This window comes from Accipiter gentilis, chromosome 20 (genome assembly GCF_929443795.1).
Source record: "Accipiter gentilis chromosome 20, bAccGen1.1, whole genome shotgun sequence".
Classification (NCBI taxonomy): domain Eukaryota; kingdom Metazoa; phylum Chordata; class Aves; order Accipitriformes; family Accipitridae; genus Astur; species Astur gentilis.
This window is the reverse complement of record NC_064899.1, coordinates 12459613-12481797: the sequence shown is the minus strand read 5'-3', so window position 1 is coordinate 12481797 and position 22185 is coordinate 12459613. Positions and strand designations below refer to the sequence as shown.

Here is a 22185-nt window from a genome sequence, read left to right as displayed (position 1 = left end):
CTAATGTATGTGAGCTGAGCAAATTTCAACTAGTCTACACATGACAGATGTCCAAACTCTGCCTTCTATTAATGTAGATGCCTGATCAAAAAATGTCATACTGCTATTGGTTTGGCAATAAGTAATGAAATCTGTTATTGGATAGCCTACTAATCATCATGAGCAAGTGATTGATGCATGTAAGTCTTCTGATGTTTGCACTGCACTTTCATAAAAGAACTGTTCATGCATCAGCTCTGATGAGCACTAACAAGAGAAACCTGCTTACAGCAGCTGGACAGCTTGATTAGTTCTACATGCCCAAATATGAAAGCTTATTTTTCTTCAAGACTTCAGTAAATGTGCTGTTAGGGACAGCACTACTTAGCCTTGCAGGCTATGCAGATATAAACCGGCACAACTCATTCCTTCATGTACAAGTGGGAACTGGCAAACAAAACCAGATGAAAGAAGGCATCTTGGAAGAATCAAGGTCTAACTCATGATCATGAGTTATCAGCTACAGCACCTGTGCCTCAGAGAAACTTGAGTGACGTCAGAATAATCATTATAGATGCAGTGCCAGTTACAAGACCAAAGCCATGATGATTTGCTTAAAACAATCCTTAGAGGCAAGCTATCACCCTTACTGCTTCACAACTGTGATACACAGATGTTAGCACGAAGGCTAAAAATCACCTCTTAAGAAGCAACAATCAGCTGAAACTGCATGTGTACTTGTGTGCTGCTGAACCCTCTCTCGATGACAACAGCAGCAAAGAGGAAGCTTTACTCAAGACTGTGTGCAACTACGTCTGCACCCTATCAGCTAGTTCTCGCTGTTGCTTGGATATAGGGATAGAACATTCGTGCCATCTTATACTTAAATGGAAATCCAGCACATGCATTTAATACTCACAAATGCAAACATACAGGGCAGCAATGCTTCAAAATCTGTTTAATGTTGACAACCGTTGATGCAAGAGTTTGCCTCCCACACAAAAAATCCACTACTGTGTCTTGGACAAGCTGCTAGCCAAATGCAAGATCAAGACTGAAGACAATTGCTCAACTGACATTGCTGCTCATTTACGCTTTGGTTTGCAAGCTTTGAACTACGCAATGGCACTGTCCGATTGATTTGAGATGCAGAGAGCTGTCCTACAAGACTAAGAACAGAATCAGCCTCAAGATCTAAGACCACAATGATCTACCAAACGATCTCTCTTTCAGCTACAGCCAACAAACAACTTAAGTGCTTCCCTGTTAACTCTTTTCACATGCATAATCAACCTCCAGAACAATGCTGCTTATTCCACATAGAATCACAGGCTGGAGAAATGGGCTGACAGGAACCTCATGAAGTTCAACAAAGGGAAGCACAAAGTCCTGCTGCACCTGGGGAGGAACAACTACAGGCATCACACGAGCTGGGGCCATGGAGTATGGGCTCATTTTCAACTGACTGGAACAGGCAGCACCTGTATTCAAAGCACTGTTAGGATCCATGTCAATTTTTCCTGTATGTAAACCAATGGACTCTTTTTTGTTCACAGTAACTATATCAGAACAGGCTATTGCTTGTCTAGTTCTGCAGATCTGGAAAGCATGCTCAATATAACTTTTTCAAACACTCGGTATTTCAGTTACCAATACTAGTTGTTTGATAACTGGAACTCAATTATGTTTAAATAGCAATTACTGATTACAGCTAGAAACCAGTTTTGCTGAAAAGGACCCATACATATAAAAATGTATATATGTACACACCTGAAGGCAGGGTGCAAAGAGGACAGAGACAAGCTTTTCTCAGGGGTGCCCAGGGACTGGCCTAGAGGCAATGGGCACAAACTGAAACACAAGATGCTTCCTCTGAACATCAGGAAACACTTTTTTTTTTTACTGTGAGGGTGACCGAGCACTTGCACAGGTTGCACAGAGGGGTTGTGGAGTCTCCACGCTTTGAGATACTCAAAAGCCATCTGGCCATGACAACCAGCTGCAGGTCGCCCTGCTTGAGCAGGGGGAGGTGGCAGACAAGATGACCTCCAGAGGTCCCAGCCAACCTCAGTCATTTTGTGGTTGGTTCTGTGACCAGACATAAAACACCACAATATGCAAAATAAAAGCCTGACTGGCTGAACGTATGGTTCACATGGATAACGTGCAACCGCCCTCTTAACTTTTATCTAGTAAGCTGGACTGCATAGAGATAACACACAGTTGCCCAAGAGTGCTTTAAGGCATTATGTGTTTAGCAAAACTATTTTAAGAGCTCACTTGTGAGAGGCAGCAACAAAACACTACCACAGAGACAGAAACCTTTTGAAAAAACATCAGCTGATTCAAGGAGGAAAAGCACACCATATGACAGCTTCAGCAATCACATACTGACTAACTTGCAGCACCCTGAAATCATGAGAATTTTGAGACAAAGGGCATACCAACCTCTTACGCAGCATTAACAACTTCAGCTATCAAGGCCTGTGGCAACTACACTTGAATTATCAGACATGGCAGCTACAGCAGTGATTTACAGTGCTGGGGGAATACCGCACCTTGTGTCTGCTAGAAACGCAGCTTTTAACTGTACTTAAACCACAGTTTCAGTCTAACCTAGCTAGCCCATGACAAAGTGGAGAACTTGAAGGTAAAGCCAGCAATGCAACAGTTCAGATGTTACTGCATCACCAGTTGGTTGCTCATCCAACAACTCTGTTAACTTCAGTGCTGTTACAGTTGTCTGTTGAGTAAGAAGAAAGTTACTTGAACGTATGAGTTCAGACTGATACCAAAAAATATTCTCACAAAGGCCTAGAGTGGCAGAAAGATTTAAAAAAACATTTGCCCCCTAAGAGTGGTTCACAGAAGTACAATTAGTACTGAGAAGAGACAATGCCTTCATTACTACTTTTAACTACTGGCAGAGGGTAATAGGTCATTTTGTCCACTTCTTGAACTCAAGAGGTCTAAGCAGCATAGTTTAAAAGTATTCTTTCATGTATGGCAGTTCTGAATAACAGAAAATCTCTGTCATGTTCTTATCTCACTCTTAAGACACTTCCCAAGGCATTAAATCTCCTTTCACTATTAAAAGTATTTTTACTTTTTTTCCTCCCCAGAAGAACAAGATTAAGAGATTGAGGAAAGGCAAGAAGCTCACAAAGGAATGCAGTTTCCAGCCAGATCTCTGAGCATGTCCTCCGCAAGTTTTGGTCTCTGAGAGTATAAACCCTTGGACTGGGAAGATACTACAGAAATTCACCAAGTCTTGGAGGAAAAGTAGACATTTAGTATTAATTATAGTTAATGGAGAATCAATTGTAGTTTTTTTCTAGGGCAGCTATGGCTAGACGCTGATATTAGCAAGTAAATGAGGTGACAGAGATTTAAGTAGACAGAATCGCATCGACTTCAGTGGTTTCACAGATACAGCCATCTTACTGCTGCTGTCTGCATCCTTTTCTGAAGCTCTTCAGAAATTGCTGAGAGTCCCCAGTACTCCAAGCCCAGTGAGATCCTGCTATCTACAAATAAGTCAAGACTGGGCAACACTGAAAACCAGACCACAGCTTAACAACAGTAATCTCAGTGCAAGCATTAGGAAGTCATGTGTATATTTTCAATGCCCTCAATGCTCTTTTCTTATGTTGGCTAAGAAACTGGCATGGAAAATGAGAGGCTGATTAACCAGGGAATAAAGGGACTGGGCAAGACTACAAACTTGTCTTGTCCTAACAGCTCATATTTAGAGCTAAACGACTGAAACAACTGAAAGCAGTGAAAGTTTTTACTCTGCAATTTCCTGGAGCATTAGCACGCACATTTAGACAGAAGCCTTTTATTTTAGGCATTGTCTTTTACCTAGTTATGACTTCCTTTCCAGAAGACTTCCAGTAATGTTTCTGGAAACCCTTAACTCCTGTTTGGAGCCAGAGAAATTCCTGTTCAGAGACAAGGGTGTTAGGTTCACTAAGAGAGCTGGAATACTTTTTACCTCAGTACACAAAACTTGTAAAACATTTCTATTTTCCTGGAGCACACCACCATTTAAAAGATCTTTGCCAGGAGTAAAATGACATTTTTCGATCTTTCTGTCTCTTATTTAAACCAGAGTCTGAAGACACCCTTTTCCTTATAATCAACTCTATGACACTAAAAAGAGTACACTGCAGCTTCAAAATGGGATTGCCTGTATTTTTGTTTCCACAAACAGAGCTCTTAGATTCTAAAATTGTTCTGCTACCTTGTTCTGCTGCAAGTCACTGAAGATCAATCATAAAAGCACTCTTCTAATTTGCAGACAAAATATCCTATAAATAGAAGCCTGCTAAGAAAAATACTCTGTAAATAGAAACCTTCCCTTTGTTTGTAAGTAGAGACTTTTTCCGTAAAGAATCCTCCAGCCAGCTAATTATAATACTATTCAGCAAACCATTATCTCCAGGAGATTGCTTATTTCAACAGAACCTTAGTTCTATTACTGTCAAGTATGCCTGATTAAATGTTCCAGTGCCTAACACAAGCCGCATTTATTATGTTAGCACATACTCAGACCTCCTTCAGTATTTCAGCATTCTGATCTCAAATCTTGCATGGGATGGAGCAAGATAAGCAGTAAAGTCAAACAGCTTTGATACTGATGCACTTATTAAACAAATACAACCAAGACAAGAATTAAGCTACGTCTTTTAAACCAATACATATAGTGGTATCAGCAGATTCTTTGCACATTAATGCTTGTTTTATGACTACAGATGTGAATGCTGCCGATTTATTCTACTTCAACTTTAGAGTCGAAGTTTATATTCTGCACAGCCTAACGTACCAATGACTTTTTTCCAAAAGGTGTTATTACGAACTACACCTTCATTTAAAAACCTGCAAATAGTACCAAACGTTTCTACCTTAAGTAAAAAAAAAAACCAAAAAAAGTATTTCAGAACATTTTCTCAAAGAAAAAAAAGTTTATGCAATTATAAAGCAATCCTACCTCTGCCCATCCCACCCCAACAGTCCTATCTCCTACAACTTTTGAATTTATCAGCCATTTCCAGCTAAATTTGTTAAAATGTATCGCTAAGAAATGTTAAGTTCTTAAAGGATCGTTAGAACGGGAGACCAAAAAGAGCAGCAATCCTATTCATCCTTTGACAAGAAGCAACTTTAACGTGAGCTCAATCTTAACAGGCGGCACCGATCCTACCCAGCAAACGTAATCCCAATCATGGGAAAAAGCAAACTGCTTTACGTTCTAGTAAATCACCCACAAATTCTTTGTAGGTGAACCCCTCGAGTTCTGCCGCTCGTTATAGCTAAACGTTACAGCTCCTTAAGAGCTCAAACCGAGCCACGTTGTTAGATAAGCCACATGCAATAGCAGAGTCCTCGCCCTAAGGAACTCGGAATCTGAACTTGACAAGTAAGCTACCTGGTGCGATTCCAGGCCTGAACTCCATCGCCTGGGCAGGCTGAGTTCACACCACCGTTTCTTGCCACCGGGACATACGATGCCAGGGGACACGCCAGCAACGGCTCTCCTGCGGTCTCCAGACCGGCGAGAAGACAGGAGCTGAGAAAGCCCGGGGCTGTCACGGAAGGGAAGACCAGCGCTGAGGCAGCAGCCCCTCAGCACAAGCCTCCTCCCGCCGTTTACCGACCCGGTAAGCCGCGCACCCCGCTCCCCCCGGGAGGAGGGCCGCGGGACCCCCCCCCCCCCCCGCGCTCCGAGCAGGGGGCGGCGGCGGGGCCGGAGGAGACCGACCCCACGCGCCGCTACGTCGGCGCCGGGCGGCCGAGCCCCTGCCCGTTATGCAACAGAGGGCGCCGCGCGCCTCCCGTCCCCCGGCGGGACGGAGAGAAAACCGCCCTGCGGGCACGTGACCAGGAGCGCAGGCTCCGCCGCCGCCGCCGCCGCCATCTTGCACGGGGGCGGGAAGCCGCGGTGACCATTAGGCGCCGCATCCCTGCCCGGGGAGGGATCTGGCGGGGCGGCTGGCCGGGGACCGGCCCTTTCGCCCCCACCGGCACGGCGGGGAACAGGGGCTGCGCCCTCACGGGGCGGGGAGGCGCCATGATCCATCCGTCCTCCCCGCAAACAAAGCGAGAGGTCACCCCCTCCCGCCGGCCGTTCTCAGGCCGGCAAAGGGGCGAGACCTGCGGGCCGCTACGGCGCCCCCCCAGAACCCGGCTCTCCCTCTTTAACGGGGCAGGAGAAAGTTCAAGTCCTTCTTCCAGGTGCGGCCATTGCAAAACGTGACAGGAACCGCCTGCCCCGGGCGCTTCCCGGGCGGCCGTGAGGCGCGGCAGCAAAGGGGGCCCGGCCCGGGCCGGGGGAGGCCGGAAAGGCGCGGGGCACGGCGGACATCCCACGGGCGGGAGGAAAGCCGCTCGTGGTGCCGCACGGCTGCTGCCTCCGTGGCCCCAGAGCGGGTTATAAGCAAAGAGGGAGCCCAGCCCATCTGACCCGAGGCCAGCCGAAGAAAAATGCAAAAGAGGTCTTTATGAACCGTTCTAGTTGACGAACGCAGAGCCCTGAAGGCACTTAAATTTCAGAGATTAAAGGAGGATACAAAAGCCTGTGGACACCTAACAGGATTTTAAATCCAGCCCAATTTAACAGTACAGCTGCGCTTTGCCAGGGAAGTCTTCAACCGTGCTACCAACTCCACTTCCCCCAGCGTCTTAGCTGCAAGGGTCCCACTGTCCCTGTGAACGTGAACTGAAAATACTCAGCAGAAAACCACCGATCCCCTCCGTTCCCTGTCAGCCATTATTTCCCAGAAGAGGCTCTGCTGTACTTACAATTTAACCATTAAAAAAGGAAAAAAAGCCTACAGAAGGGATGCCGTTTCAGTCCTGCGTGGACTAGGGAATATGTGACGTGCATGTTCAGCCAAGCTGACTTGGGTCTCTCAATGTTCCCTGAGTAAACAAAACCTCCACAACTTGGAAGGCTGCTTTTATGCCAAAGCCAGAATGCTGCACAAAACAGACTTCAATTCCGGTAGTTCATGAGAGTCTGATCTCCTTATGCATTTGGTGGGACACACTGAGCAGCTACAACTGATGTGCCAGTTTCAGGCAGGAAGTATGTTTCCAGTTCTTTGCGCTTTAAACCCACCAAGAACAGTGTCCGGTCTTACCACTTCCTGCAACTCGAACTTCTCCCCCTAAAGATGGACTTCCAGAATTCATTTTGGGATAGAGCTAGACTTGATGCAGGTCAATGAGCCAAAATAAACACTTTTTGGACTTATGCTATGAATTCATTATGACTTCAGTACCGTAACATCTACCCACTAGTTTATGACCTGCCAAATGTGCTTTGGCCTTAAAACGATACAAGCATTTACTTCACGTGTTTGAAGGCTTAGAAATTCATCCGTCTCCTCCAACTACCCCTCAAGATCATATCCCGTCTTTACCAAACAGAAAACGGAGCCATTCCTTTTGTACGGCAGGCAGTACAAAACAGTTTTCTAGGAGTGGCTGAATTGGATAGCACTGCGAGCCAACTTAGAAGCAAAATCCAAAAGCCCCAACCCTTACTGTTTTGTACCTTCTTCTGTTACATACCCGATGAAAACCTGATGTGTTCGGTTGAACAGCACTATAAACAGCTATCTTCCAGCCCTTTCTTCCCCTTTGCATGAGAGGCCATCTATAGACCAAAAACTGCAGAGCTCCACAATGATGGCTTGGTTGCATAAATACGGGGCAGATTTTAAAGCCAACGCTCGCCAAGAGGGCAGCACTGAATGGCACTGGGGGAAAATCTCGGTTTAAACGTAGCTGCTGCACAGGAGAATGCTTCAGTGCCACTCACTGAACGTCTTCATTGTCGGTGACAGCCACCTTCTAGCAACAAGTGGCACATCTGCTTTCAAGATGGGCTTTGCTGTTTCCCGACAGCCACCAGAAAATCAGCTTTTCTCTGAACAGAAGCTCCAGTTGTGACATTTGAATTTGCTGCCTTAGTAGAACGATTACCGCCCCTTCCCAAACCTCTTCAGCCACTTTACCGAATGTGGCTTTTCAGAGAACCAGCTTGAGAGCCGCTGACTCCTGACTGCTGCCCTGATCCTTGCCAAGTCCAAGCCTACGTCTCATTTTGGAGGGGGGCGGGAAGCAGGTTCCACATGAAAATTATTTCAACGCGTTCTATTGTTTCAAGCCCCTAGAGAACGCTCTTTTAGGCCGTACGGTTTCTATCTAGCGCTATTACTGTTATTTTTTCAAGTTTAGTCAAGCTGTCGCTTGTACTTCTGCATTGTACAACTTCTCCCGTGGCCTACAGCGTACAAGGCAGCCAGTCAAGCAGGAGCAGTACTCTGCACCCTGCGCTCCAGCAAGGCAAGGATTCAAAAAGCGGTGCTCCAGAAAGCACGGCAGGCTAGAAGAAGAAGTCCTCCCTCCCTCCCCAGTTCTACTACGTCACGGTCAGGCACTGTTACATCACAACAATAAAAAGAAATTATTAAAATACTAGAGACTCTACAGCAGCTCGTGGGGGTGGCCAGGGCCTACACTGCCGGGGGGGGGGGGGGGGGGTCGGGGGGTGTGTGCGGGGGGATCGGACGAGAGACGAGGCGAGACGGGAGGGGCCACATCCCCGCGGGGGGCTTCGGGGAAAGAGGCAAGCAAGCGGCCGCCCCCAGCTCCTAGAAAATCGGGAGGGGGGTGAAGGAAGGAGGAGGAAACCGCCTGACGAGATGGCGCAGCGGGAAGAGACCAGGCGCGGCGTTACCTGGGCTTGGTGGCGGCCGAAGCCCTCCTCCTCCTGGTCCCCGCACAAGGCCCTCCGCAGCCGCTCCAGGTGCTCCCGCAGCGTGACCCGCTGGTGGAAGGAAAAGGCCGGGTGCAGCGAGGCCATGGTGAAGAGCAGGAGCAGCTCCTCCTGCGCGCCGAAGCCCAGGCCCTGGGCGGCGGGGAGGGCGGCCTGCCCGTTTTCTCCCGCTCCGTCCATCACCACCACCACGTCCTCCTCCTCCGCCCCCTCCTCCTCGGCAGCGCCCGCCTGGGGCCGCCGCGCCGGGCAGCTCTGCAGAATGGAGTCCACCTGGGGCAGGAGGCGGTGGAGGCGGCCGGCGGCCTCGCGGTTCTCGGAGCCCAGCAGGGCCAGGTAGACGATGAGCTTGGAGCGCACGGCCGGGTCGCGGAAGTCGCCGAGCTGCCCGGGGTCGCTGAGCCCGTTGGCCTTCGCCTCCGAGTCGCGGAGGCAGTGGTAGTCCTTGCGGGCCAGGTCTTCCAGGCAGGAGCCCAGGAACCGCAGCTCCAGCGGGTTGCACAGGTCCAGCAGCCCCACCATGAACTCCAGCCGCTGCGCCGAGCCCAGCACCAGCCCAAACCACTCGTAGACCGTCTCCTTGTCGGTGCGGGCCGCCGCCGAGCCGGGCCCGCCGCCGCCGCCGCCGCCCGGAGCGGTGAGCGCGGCGGGGGGGGGCGGCGGCGGCGGCGGGCCGGGCCCAGGCCCCGGCCCCGGCCCCAAGCCGTGCAGCTGGCTCGGCCTCTCCAGCCCGCACCCCCTCCCCGCGGCGGCGCCCCCGCGGGCCGGCGCCCGGGGCACCTGCTGCAGCTGGAGGTGACAGTCCAGGGCACCGCCGGGCTCCTTCAGCCCCAGCCCCGCGGCGGCTGCCGCCGCCTCTTCCACCGCCGCCGCCTTGTGGCTCGTCTGCTTCAGGGGCAGCTTCATCTTCAGCATCCTCGGCGCGGGAGGGACGCCAACATCCGACGGGGCCCGGCCCGGCGGCGGGGGGGAGCCACGGGACGCGACGGGACGGGACGGGACGCGGCGCGGCCGGCGGTCAGGAGGAGCCGCTCATGCTGCCGCGGCCCTGCCGGCGCGGGAGAGGCGCGCGCAGGGGCAACGGTCCCGGCGTGTGCGCGCGTGGGGAGTGGGCGGGCGGGTGGGGGATGGGCGGGCCTCGCTCGCGGCGGCGTCTGCGGCTCCCGCAGCCGTTCCCCCTCCCCCCGCCCCGTGCCGTTCCCCAGCGCCCGTGTGCGCGCGCGCGGGCGCGCGCCCCCGTGCGGCCCTCGCGCGCGCCTGCGCGCCTGCGCGCGCGCTCAGAGCCGGAGGGCGGCCGTTGGCGCTCGCGGCCCCTGCCGGCGCGGACTGAGCCCCAGCTCCCAGGCGGAGGAAGGGGGGCGGGGCAGGGGGACGCGGCCGAGAGGGGTTGGGCGGAGCGCGCCTCTCCGCCTATCGGCGCCGGCGACGTCAGCGCGCTCGCCAGCGTGCGCGGCGCCCGCCGCCGAGGCCGGGGCCGGGGCCGGGGCCTGGGCAGGGCGGCGCTGCGCTGCGCCGCGCCTCGCGCCGTGGGCCCGAGCCTGCGGCAGCCGCCCCGCCCCGGGTCCCCTCAGCGCCCGGCGGAGGCCGAGGCCGCCTCCTCCGCGGTGCGCCACAACTCGCTCCGTGCCGCCGGCCCTCGGGAGGTGCTTTGCCGCGAGCAACGGTGGCGGGGGCGCCTGGAGGCCAGGCGGCCCTCGGTTCCCGGGCTGGGGCTGTCGCTCGTCTCTTGGCGAGAGGGAAGCGGCGGTGTCTGGGCCGCGGGGGCTGAGCCGGGCGGCTGCCCCGGCCCCGGCGCTTCGAGGCGGCGGGGCGCGGAGTCTTGCTCTTCCGCCGTCCCCCCGGCAGGTCGGCGGCGGCCTGGCTCCCGGCTCGGCCCCGCGTCTTTTGCCTCACGGGTTGGACGGCGCACGCCAGTGGGAACAGCTCGGGAGTTCGGCCCAGAGCAGTGGGGGAGCAAACCTCCCCCCCTCCTATAGCCGGAGGATTTCCCCGAGATAAGGCCGAGTGTTGGCCGATGACTAGGCTGCGGTGTGCGGAGAGAGGCAGGTGGATTTACCCGCGGCCGGCAGGACCGGCCCCGAAGCTGAACCGTGCCGACGGAACGGTGCTAGTTGCCTACAGAAACACGGCTTTTGCTTTTCTAATGCAATTGAAACTATGACTATCGTAAGAGGTCTCATTTTTTAATTACTGTTGTTACAGTGTCACGTGTCTTTCTACCAGGCTGCTTTACAGGAGGGAAATACAGGGAATACTACAGGAAAAAAAAAAGCACGGCAAAACGGCTTAGGGATAGTCCTTTGTGAAATCGCAGGCTTGCTTCGTTCTCGTTCTCCCTGGTGTGTTCCCAACTGTTGCAATCCACAACGACAAAGAGCCTACAATTACAAGATTCAGCAGTACCCAGAGTAATCAGAAAGTTGCAATGCTCCTTGCTTAAGTTCCCGCACATTTACATAAAGACAGTACATTTGAAAACAGAGTCGAGCCCATGGCTTGCAGAACAACACAGTGAAAAATAAAATGTGCTTTAATTACAATTATGCAAAGCAGCATCCCTGAACCGCTTACAGCAAGAAAGTATAAATTGCCAGTGCTAGCTCCCTCTTATCTGTCTGTCCAGAAGCCGACTGTGCCACAATGAAAGGGCCTGCTTATTAAACAACTAAGTAAATGTCATGCAGATTATTACGATCTTGTGCGCATCGCTCAGATTTGCCACAGAGCAGTCTTGAATAGTGGTTATACACTAAACCATAGCCTGCATTTTTATATATATGCAGCAAGTATATGTATCTTATTTAAAAAAATTAAAGGACTAACTTGTAGGTAGCATATGTTAGCTTTATACGTTCCTAATTGCTGCTTGATCCTCTTCTGGTAACACAAATGGAGTTGGACCTGACTCACTGCAGCTCTCCTCGCGTCGTCACAGGCTTTTCCAGGAGATGTAGTGTCAGGAGTGTAGTGGGGAGTGGGAAATGGGTCGAGTCTTACCCTTTCATCCTGGACTGCCAGCAGTTCTGTGCTGGTCCCAGGACCGGGAAGGTGAAAAAGAGGCGCAAGAAGTCTCATAAACCCATTTTATCCTCTTTTATTTTATACTGTTTGCTAGTTAGGTCCTGGCTGGACCCATGAATCATTCCAGATCCCTACGGTTATCAATCAATGCAGCTATCATAATACCATCATAATACCCCAGGATAATATTTTCTTTCATTGTCATTATGAAGGAGTAGTTCTAGAATTACAGCAGTTCTTGTTATATTGCCGTTATGTTTTTTTCCAAAGAAAAATTACCATGACTATCTCAGGGGATGTGCCAAGCTGGAATCATGGAAGCACAGAAACAAGGCTTGAGGTTTCTGCTTAGTAATTTGAATGGATACCTTGTCCAGATAGAATTTGCAGGATCAGAATTACAATGATCTGAATGTTAGAAATAATGTTTCCTACTTTAACAACGTGTGATTCAAATAAAACGTGACATAGTTCCAAATAGGTAACACCACAGAGAGTGGAAAAGGAATTTAATTTGGGGGGAAGGGAAGGAGGGGGATGACAGAAAGAGAAGGACCGCTGATCCATTCATGAATCCACCACAAAGGTAAGATAAATTCCACACACGAGGGTAACGGTTGAAAGTACGCTCCTTGAGTCCAGAAAATACTCGAGCCCGTCCCTATTTGTGATAGTTCCCAAGCTGATACTTAGCTTCACAAATAAGCTTAAGAATCTGATTAACTCAGCCCTTCTTAATTTCCCCTTTCTTAATGGCTTAAGCTATGATACTTGAGAAAAACAGATTTGAAAGATGTGAAGTCAGGAAATTAAAAAAAAAAAGGAAGAGGAATAGTATGAGAAAGCAAAAAGAAGACAAAGCTATTCCAAGTGGACTTACAAGTATTTCAGTAGCTGAGGGAGGTGGCAGCAAGAAAGAGGACAATGTGGAAAGGGAACTGAAACTCGAGAGCCCAAGAGAAATGAAAGTGAAACTCAGCTGTGAATGGAAAAGAAGGACACCGTGGGGAAATGCACGATCACCACAAGCCGGCACAACAGGAGAGGCTACTGTAAAATTTGACTTGCCCAGGGCCGCTGCCCTTGAGGTTTTTTAATCTGATTTTCTTTAAAAAAAGTATAGCTTGTATAGATCTTTAATGACTGTTGGGCCCACAGTCATGCTGACTTAAGGTGAGCACGGTACAGAGCCTTAGAGGGAAAAATATGTCTGTAATCTCCCTCGAAGTTGAAAGCCAGATGAACTCTGATGCAACACGGAGCAGGCGGAGGAGCGGGCAGGACGGTGCTGCCGGTTTGGCAGCCCCGCAGCCCCGCTCTGGGAAGTGGGCCTCGTTAGCATGCAGCAGGGGTCCGGCCTCGCACCCCACGTCAAGGCCCAGAAACGCGCCACGCGGAGCAAGATGCCGTGTCCGAGAGAGTGGCTGTTGCCACGGCTGGATTTGGAGAAACAGGACTAGCGACTTCTCCGAGTCTTCCTCCACCTGCTGTCTTTTCACCTCTACAGCATAACCCCTGCTCAAATTATCGAAGCCTCGCAGCCGCCTGAGTGCACAGAGGCTTCATCGCTGATCCAGAAGTGTTGTCCTTTATTGATAGATCCCTCTGTGAACTTGGTTGCCGCAGGCTGCTGGCTCAGCTTCTACGTCTAGCTGTGACGGTCGCAGTTTGGATGAATGAGCTGTGGAGAACACCGAGAGACGCTCAAGGCAAGGAGCCCCCGTTTTCCTGTACTCTGTGTCACCACACTGTGTGCAGGCAGCCACAACGTGTCTCTTGAGGAGTGAAATGGCCTCCCTCGCTAAGTTCTTACAAAGAAGTCATCGGCATTTGGGGGTTTTTGTTCAGCAGGTCTGAAACTTCTCCAGCAGTGCTTTTAGAAGGAAGAAAGCCATAAAGAAGAATAAAAAGCACAACACCGGGGCACTGGACTGAATGCTGAAGCTAAAGGAGGAAATAACAAAGTAACCTTCAGCACTATCCACACACAATTCTTTCGGTTTTTAAATTATCCTATTTTTTTCAGTATTGACTTCTGACCAAGGCAGTCAAAGATCTTCCATTAATTTCAGCAACATATAAAACCAGTTTCATAATCTCAGTTTGTTTGATCCTTAACCACTATTAAGGATCTGCTAAAACTGGTTTGTAAGGGTGTGAATGAGGTTAATCTGTGGCCCATTTAAAAATCAGATAGGGAGGCTGTAGGACACGTATATATATTGCATATAGAGTAGTGTATATATATATTTCATATGTATCAGGATATATATTTTTTCATGATGATACTGTTCTCCAGCTACTGTCTGTGCTATTAGTGTTTTCACTTTTACAAAAAGCTGTAAGAAATGCTCAGTGAGGATCTTTGCATGGATTCTCATACTACAGGGTAGAAGATACATAAATGGGAAAACAAAATCTTCTTTTCCTCCCATTTCCCAGACTGTAGGAAGATCAACTGCCTCTTTATAAAAAGTTTGCAAATGAGTTTAATTCACTGTCAGTAATATGGATTATTGTCAGGTCTCTCAGCCCAACTCCCGAGGTGTAAGGGAATCGTTTCAGGCAGTGTCACCCAAATGTCACCCAAAAAACAGCCTGGAAGAAAATGTAAGTTCCCTGATAAATCTTTGGAGCAACTCTGCTGACTCATGATTTGTGATTTATCTCATGATAGTTAGCATTTTTTGAGTATCTTACCTTTCGTGAAAGAGGAGGTGCTTACCTTTCAGCCCTGAGATCTGGAAGAAAAGGTCTTGAGAACGTGACATTTGAAATTCGCTAAAAATAAAACCTGACAAATCGCTAAGTTGTTATTACTTATTTTTTTATTTTTATTGCTTTGATGGGTTTTGAATATTTGAGCTGGTTTATTCTTTTTTGGGCCTCTTCAGCAGGCGTTGAACAAGCTTATATTTGAAAACTAAATACAAATTTAAGAAATTACATTTTTTCATTAGGCATTTATGGAATGAAGACAGGCATTTTTAGGACTTTATATTCAATACGACTAGTAAAATGCTGAAGATGACCCGTGGTCCTAATTATGTTAGCATCCTGTGGAGGAATACACATAAAATTTTAAGCACAGTTTAAATGGTTTAAACATAGTTTTGGATTTAAAGATACTGCAAAATAAGTTCAGCGTAGGCAGAGCGTGTGTTCCCAGGATCAACTTCATTATGAAAGACTATTTCTAAAGTCAGAGTTGCTGGTTATTCATTTGCAAAGGTCACCTATCCCAGGCCTCTTTGGCAAGCTTGCCAATAAAGGTACTGTTACGAAACAGGGTTGCAAATTTCAGCTCACCGTTCAAGGAAAGCTGAACTGAGGCCGCGGTCTTTCTTTTACATTAATGTCAAAGGTGAATTATTACTATTTTCAGCTGGATGCTGCTCAGAAACGTAAGAAAGATGGAAACATTACCAAGCCGCTAAGATGGGGGGAACTTATTTCAACTTCTGTGCAAATGGAGCGGGTTCCTTACCTGCACGGCGTTCCAGCCCGTGGCACGCATGGCAGCCTGTATCGGTTTGATTTTCTCCGTGTAGAATAACAAACAGAAGTTATCAAGAGAGTTTAAGGAGAGTTAAGAATACAGTAGAACTGGGATATTCTTATCCTTTGGATCTTCTGGCCAGCAGTTTCCCTATGCTGATGGAAATTCTCAGTGGGATTTTACCATCAGAGTACAGCCTGCACTGATTCGGATCCCGCTGAGTTCAAGCCGGCATAAATTGTGCCGTGTCAGGATACATTGTACCCAGAACTGAAATTTGCACAGAAAGCTACTACCTGATCTAGATGACAATTCAGTTTTGGGAAGGAAAGCAATGGGATTTTCAACAACATTCAGCTCCGGGCTTTCTAATATTCCAGAAGGACAGTGGTGAAATGCCTGTGCCTCCAGAGTGAACCATCACTGTGTGCCTTCACGGCGAGCAGCAGATGAACTCGTGCACGTGGGCAGACTGCACGCACAGCCTAGCTAACGCCAGGGCTTTGCTGTTGTGGGAAGTCCTACTTAAATAAGACCATTAGACACAAGACCATTTAAGCGTATGCCCAAACCGGTCTCTGCCCTAGTTAGCAGTGAAGTACGTCCTTAAGTGCAAGGCAGTGAAATTTAAACACCTACACAAAGAAGAAAATACTTGAGCCACCTTAAACATCTGATGAAAGTTAATTGAAATCTGTCCTGAAATGAGGGCTCGCAGGAGGAATGTGGGTGTGGCTCAGGCACGAAGGAGCCCAAGCACCAGGCCTGCCCGATATTAGTCACGTACGTGATAATTATGTACACAACGAGCACCCGGGAATCAAACTCTCCTGGGAGGTTTATTGACTAGATTATTTCATAATCTCTACACTCGGGCCAGGAGGAGAAGAGCAACCTGCTGACCAAACCGTAAGGAGCCGTCGTGTGCACTGGACATTCTTCAAAGCAAAACTCTCGCCAGCGTGGACTCGAAGGTACCGGGGAAGCAGCGCTACATCCTGACCTTTAAAATCTGCAGTCACACTCACAAAGACCAAGGGATGCCAGCGTGAGCTGCAGAAGAGTCATGAGTCACTTGTGAGATCTGTGCTGCAGAAGGAACACGTTATCCCTTCGCTCTGCTGGTAGTGCCAGTCTCTTTCTGTCTTAAATGATCCATCTGCTGCTGCCCAAATTAGACACACAGCTCTCGCCGTCACTGTGCAAAGTGGTCGCCGCCAGTGCTCGGAGCGTGGCGTTCTCCGTAGCTCAAGCCTTGCCTCGCGTCTCACCTACAGCCAGGGAAACCCCCTCATGCCAAGCGCGGCTTACGTCCCGCTGAAGCCCTCTAAAGAGGAGCGGTTGCTGCAACTGCCAGACCCAATTTGTCAAGGTCAGGACCCTGTGGGTCTTTGCCAGGAAGCCCAGCTGGAGGACAAAAGGAGAGATCTTCCTGTGGGGTGGGAGTTGCCGTCATGAGCCTATGGACGAGATGGGGTCTGGTGCAAAAACGGACACCTCAGCTGCACGGCTCGGTGCTACTGGAGGTGCGAGGTGGTCATCTGCTACTGCTCCTTTGTCTTCTGCTCCACTCGACTTGTTTGGGTCAGGGCACACAACGTCACTGTTCAAAACCTGCTTGAGCTTCAGCTCATCTCATTACGCTGTTGCTGTTTGTTTGCGTCCACTGCGTGCATTAACCCGAAAACAATTCAGGAGTGCTTACCAGAGCAGGTGTTACACGCTGCCATTCAGTTATTTTAAGTGGGTTGTGAAAATATGTAAACCCAAAGAAGCAACCTTCACTCTCCTCACGCTCTCTCCCACAGTACATGTATTTATATTGAGGTGACTGTAGTTCAAGTTCTCTGTCCTTGAAAGTTTTACTCTTTGCTCTTTGGGGATGTGCACTGTTCAGTTCAGGTGTGAATCCCTGCTGCTAAAGCAGGCATTCTCCATTCGGCAACCTCTCGGGAATAAAACAAGGAATTGGAAACCTCTTGATGGGTAGGTGTTTCATACTGGAAGTGTTTCTGGCTTTCCACTTGTGAAGAACGAGTAGGTTGCCTTGAAATAATGACATTTGTAGAAGCTCTTTAAGTCTGATGTGTATTTATTAGGACTTCATGGCATATAAGCAGGATGGCTTACAATCTGGGGTATATGAGGAAAAGCATCACAAAATCTATTCTGGAAAAAAAGAAGAAATTCAATGAATCAGTCAAATGGATACCTCCTACAGAAAAAAAAAAGAAATCTATATAAGCTCTTGTTCCTACTGAAATTAATAGCCCCACTTCAGTGGTTTTTAAAGGATCAAGACATCAAATTTGGTGTTTAGTGTCAAAAATCTCGAACCCTGAGCAAACCTGAAGTAGGGGACCATTGAATGGAAAATATCTAAAGCATCTCTGGGCACTGAACACCAGCATGGGTCCTCGGAGCTACTAGTGCAGCCCATGGGAGGGCAGCCCTGCCCTCAGCTCAGCCAGTCTCCAGCCTCACCCCCAGGGACATCGCAAACTCCCACAGAAAGGCTCTCCTCTGCTTGGGTGGTTTGGTTATTTTGATGGTAGTGCCCAGTCTTAGGAGCAGCTGCGTTTCTTTTTCATAAGGAAGAAGAGTAATTTCTACATGGAGGATATAGGGCAACCTACTCACGTCAGTGGGCGCTCGCCTCATTCCCACTCCAGTTCAGCAAGGGCACTCCAGCATATGCTTAGCTTGAACTTGCATGTAAAAGTGATGCTGCTTGTGCTTTGTTTAGCAGAGAAAGACGTTTCATGCTGTTGAAGCCCAAAGCCTTATTTTTTTATTTTTTTTTTTGTCCTCAGTTACAGGCTGTCCTTCATAATTGAAGACAAGTGAAGGGTCACAAATTACCCCATTTCACCCTGCCCCCATTTCATCCCTACCTCAAGGGATGTTTTCAACAGGATATAATTATCATCCACAATCATCTACTAACTGTTGAAATAATAGTTTAGTCATGCCTAGCTTTCTCTAGCATGTATTGAAAGAGCAATCAGTATTTGAAAGAGGAATACCCTTTCTTTCCCAGAAATCTGGAAAGTATTAGAGGCTCTGAAGAACTAAAAAGCCTGGCTGAAAAATCATTGGTAAGAGGCTCGTTTTTAATTAATAAATTTAAGAACTTTTCTGTCAAAAAACCTCTTAACATCATCTTCTCAATTAAGCAGTTCAAGATTTACAGACTTTTTCTGTATTCATCCCATTTTTTTCTCCTCTCTGTGCCATTTTATTCACAACTGCTCTTCTTCCTTAAATACTTGCCATTGGATATCAATGAGCTTCAGATGCCTTTTGATGGCCTTTGAAAGTTATTCCCTTAATAAATCTGTTCTTAGCCCAAATGATGTTTCCTTGCTGTGACCTGTGCCAAATCTCTTACTCCCTCCAGCTCCAGCCATCCCTTCTGCTCTTGCAACGTTGGCCAAACAAGGTTGCTCAGTGTCTTTCCCACAGAGGTCCCAATATTGTCTGCTGCAAGGGAAGACATTCTCTGTAGAAGTCAGGCTGCCTCAAGGACGTGGATGGGGCCTGGGCTGCTTCCAAGATGAGCAAAGAAGATGCTTCCAGAGCTGGCTGGCTCAGGGCCAGTAGGGACTCCTGTGTTTGCCTCAGGTCCCCATTCAAGAAATCCCTTTTCTTCTACGCTACACTTGAATCATCCATTTTGGTGATAAACTCATCTGGCCATGACAGAGCCTTCCTCTGTATTTGTGCAGTGGCCAAGGCATTGATCAAAGCCTCTAGAAAGTAATAAGATACATAATAAAAGAGTAATTAAGAAACCCACTCTTCGTCAGGGACACGTTGCTTTCTGTATCTTTAATATGCCTGGTGTACTTTGAGAGACTGAAAGAATAACAAACTGTAATACTTTGAGTTTGCCTGAAGATGATGAAAAAGCCCTGACGATAGAAGGCTTAAATTGGAAAATGTTGTGAGCGCGCAGTCCACAGTGCAGCGTTCTTATCTACCTTGACAACCAGCTTTATCACCTCCCAGAGAAAAGGTGGCAAAATCAGTTAAATCAAATGAGTTACTGTTGCAGCCTTTTGCGGGATCCCTAAAAAGGCACTCCAGCTCCTTGGGAAAGGATGTTCTGTACCTGCATTTTAAATCATTTCAAGAATTTAACTTTTTACCAGTTTAATTACTAACCAGTGTCAGAAGCCAGTTGCAAGATAATTTTGCCCAATTCTTTCTTTCTCTTCCTTTCCCATTTTAAAGGTTCTCCAGGGATCGCCATTCTTCAGTCCTGAACACTATGTTTAAATACTTTTTAAAAAAAATATCTTTGAAATGCAAACATCTAGCTTGGATACATAGCTTAAATCTGGCATCTAATGAATTCCAAGGGGTTCCCAGCACCCTCAATTCCTCTGAACATAACACTTTGAATAATTTAAAGATTCTATTGTCCTAGGAGCTCATGTTTTTTTAAGCAGTAGTAATGAACACGAGAGAAAAGCCAAAGGAATGTGACAGAGACATGAATTTCAAACTGCAAGTGCCAAAAAAAGCGAACACTTCTTTTCCTTTTGAATAAGCTCGCAACCATAAGAGAAAAAAATGAAAATAATTGTTGAAACTGATTTGAGACATGCAGCTTAACAGAGATTTCCTCTCGCTAGATCTCTGGAAACTCTTGGACCTTTTTTGCCATCTGCAAAGCGCTTTTCAAACATTGTTTACTTAATCTTAACCCTCTCCTGGCGGACCAGTGGGAAATTACTGCATTCTTTTTCAAGGTGTAGAAATTGAAACAAACATGGTTAAACCTCATCATTTAGGAATTAATTCCCAGTAGATGTAATGTCTTTGGCAATTCCATCTTCAGGAGTGATGGCTGGAGGGAGCAATTGGAGAGGACAAGAACTGGGTAATTAGAAAGTTTCCAGAGGAAGGGAGCTTCAACAGCGAACAGGGATTAAGGAGGAAGACTGTGCAAGCTGGAATCACGCTCAGGAGTAGGAACAGTTATTTGGGAGCCCTGTAAAATGTCTGAGAGGTAAAGTAAAATCCACAGGCCTGGTGGGGCAGGGGGAGGTGAAGATGATGTCTCAGAGGAGCGCGCACACGAGTGGCAGAGCCTGCCTGGGGCTGTGGCACCAACCCTCGCCTGTCTCTGCCTTCCTGCCTCCCGTCTGTGAAATGGACCCAATACTTAGGCAGATTTCCTCAGGGAGGGTCTGAAAGCGCTGTGAAAGCGCTGAACAAAGGAGGGCATTTAATGACAGAAGTGAGAAATACAGCTGCACCACATTGCCTCTGGTTAGCCAAACACTGACCAACCACCATCTGCTGTTGCCACTGCAAAGACATATATACCCAGCACACGTTTAGCACTGCCAGTTCTCTTGGTCTGTCTTATGCTAAAATATTTGTTTGCAATAAAAAAAAAACCCTGCAGGTCAAAAAAAACCTGGACAGAATATCTGAAGAATACACACTTACCCTGCCGTGCAACGTCATCGGAATAGTAGTGGTTTACTTGTTGGCTATAAGACCCGATAGGCAAGGTCTAATAGCTTGCTTACCACTGGCTTCTCTCTCCTGTGGCCACCTCAAAGCTTTAGCCCAAGAAGCTTGGCAGAATCGGTCCATAGCGTGCAATTAATTGCAGATTAAAAATACAACTTCAGGAACTTTGGCAATGAGATAATGTCAGACAGCGCTCTTAGGCGCTCAAGTAGACTGATTTATCCCTAAGCAGTATCTGCCCTTTTAAAGATGATTAGAGCAGTCAGAACTTTTGACTTTAAAAGAAAGAAAAAAAAAAAAAAAAGCAAGAAAGAAAAAAAAAAAGCAAAGCTTTTGAACATTATCCTGCATTGCATTCAGTGTGAATTAGCGAATGATGTCAGACCTGGAATGTATTGCTTTTCATAAACAATATTATTTGCAATAAATCCTCTATCAAGTTGTATTGTAAGGGGGGCAGGAGAAACAGGACATTATGTTAGGAGCTCTGTATTCCTAACCTGCATTGCCTGACCCTGTCAACAATCAACATGAAGATCCATTTTACTGCACTGTAGCCATATAAAAAGGAGCTTAAAATGGAAATAAGATGATTGGAACCAATGAGAATATCCAACAAAATGAATTTGCATTGAAAAAAAGTTGTTTTGTCAAAGCTGAGATGATTTGTAGGGATGCATTAGCTGTGATGAAATTCTTGATGGTCTCTGAAAACTAGTGTTACCTTCTTACTGCTGACCAGGACACAAGCAGAAATAAAACATTGGGATTTTTCAATCTCACAATAGATGCTTCAGCACAATTTTGTTCTGTTGCATAAAAATTGTTTCAAACCCTAGTGCAGCTTGATAACACATTTCCAAATGGTGGGAGGGAATTCACGTCCTGAGGCTAGCTACAAATTACACTTGTGTCTTCTTTAAAGCCCATTTACGTGACTACAAGGGTGCAAAATTGCTTTTGTATAAATGAGACTAAGTCAGAACATAGGGAGTATCATCTCAAACGAAGCTCGCTTATACACCCACAGCGCAAGTGTTGGATACTGTTTGCTTTTATAGATGTGGTTTTCTATGCCAAGAAACCTATAAAGAAGACCAGCATAGGTGTCATAAAGGAACAGCTAATAAAATAAGAACCACTGAAAGAAATAGACCCTGCCCCATCCTCTGGATCATCATTTTACATATCAGAAATCCTGTCCTTCTGGAAGGCCCATAAAAACAGCAAATTCTGGATACTGTTTATTCTATAGGTATAAAGGGTGTGTATATTTTTGGTGGAAAATGCTGCCCATTAGCCTCATGCTGTCCTTAGCACAAGGGAGGGGAAAAGTCCTTCAAACTTTCAAACCTCAGACCTCACTGGAGGGAAAAGTAGCTGACAGGGAAGCAGGTTGCATCAGTTA

The 22185-nt window shown here is 47.7% G+C and overlaps 1 protein-coding gene across 4 annotated transcripts in view; it reads right to left on the bottom strand.

Annotated features, from left to right (window-relative positions):
- Positions 1–9882, bottom strand: part of ZCCHC2 (zinc finger CCHC-type containing 2) — a 44322-nt gene extending 34440 nt beyond the window's left edge. For all 4 annotated transcript variants that reach the window (XM_049823791.1, XM_049823792.1, XM_049823793.1 and 1 more), the window contains exon 1: positions 8729–9882. In XM_049823791.1, coding sequence (XP_049679748.1) covers positions 8729–9682 — 954 coding nt within the window. In that variant the 5' untranslated portion in view covers positions 9683–9882. The remainder of the gene's footprint in view (positions 1–8728) is intronic.
- Positions 9883–22185: the final 12303 nt, after the last annotated feature.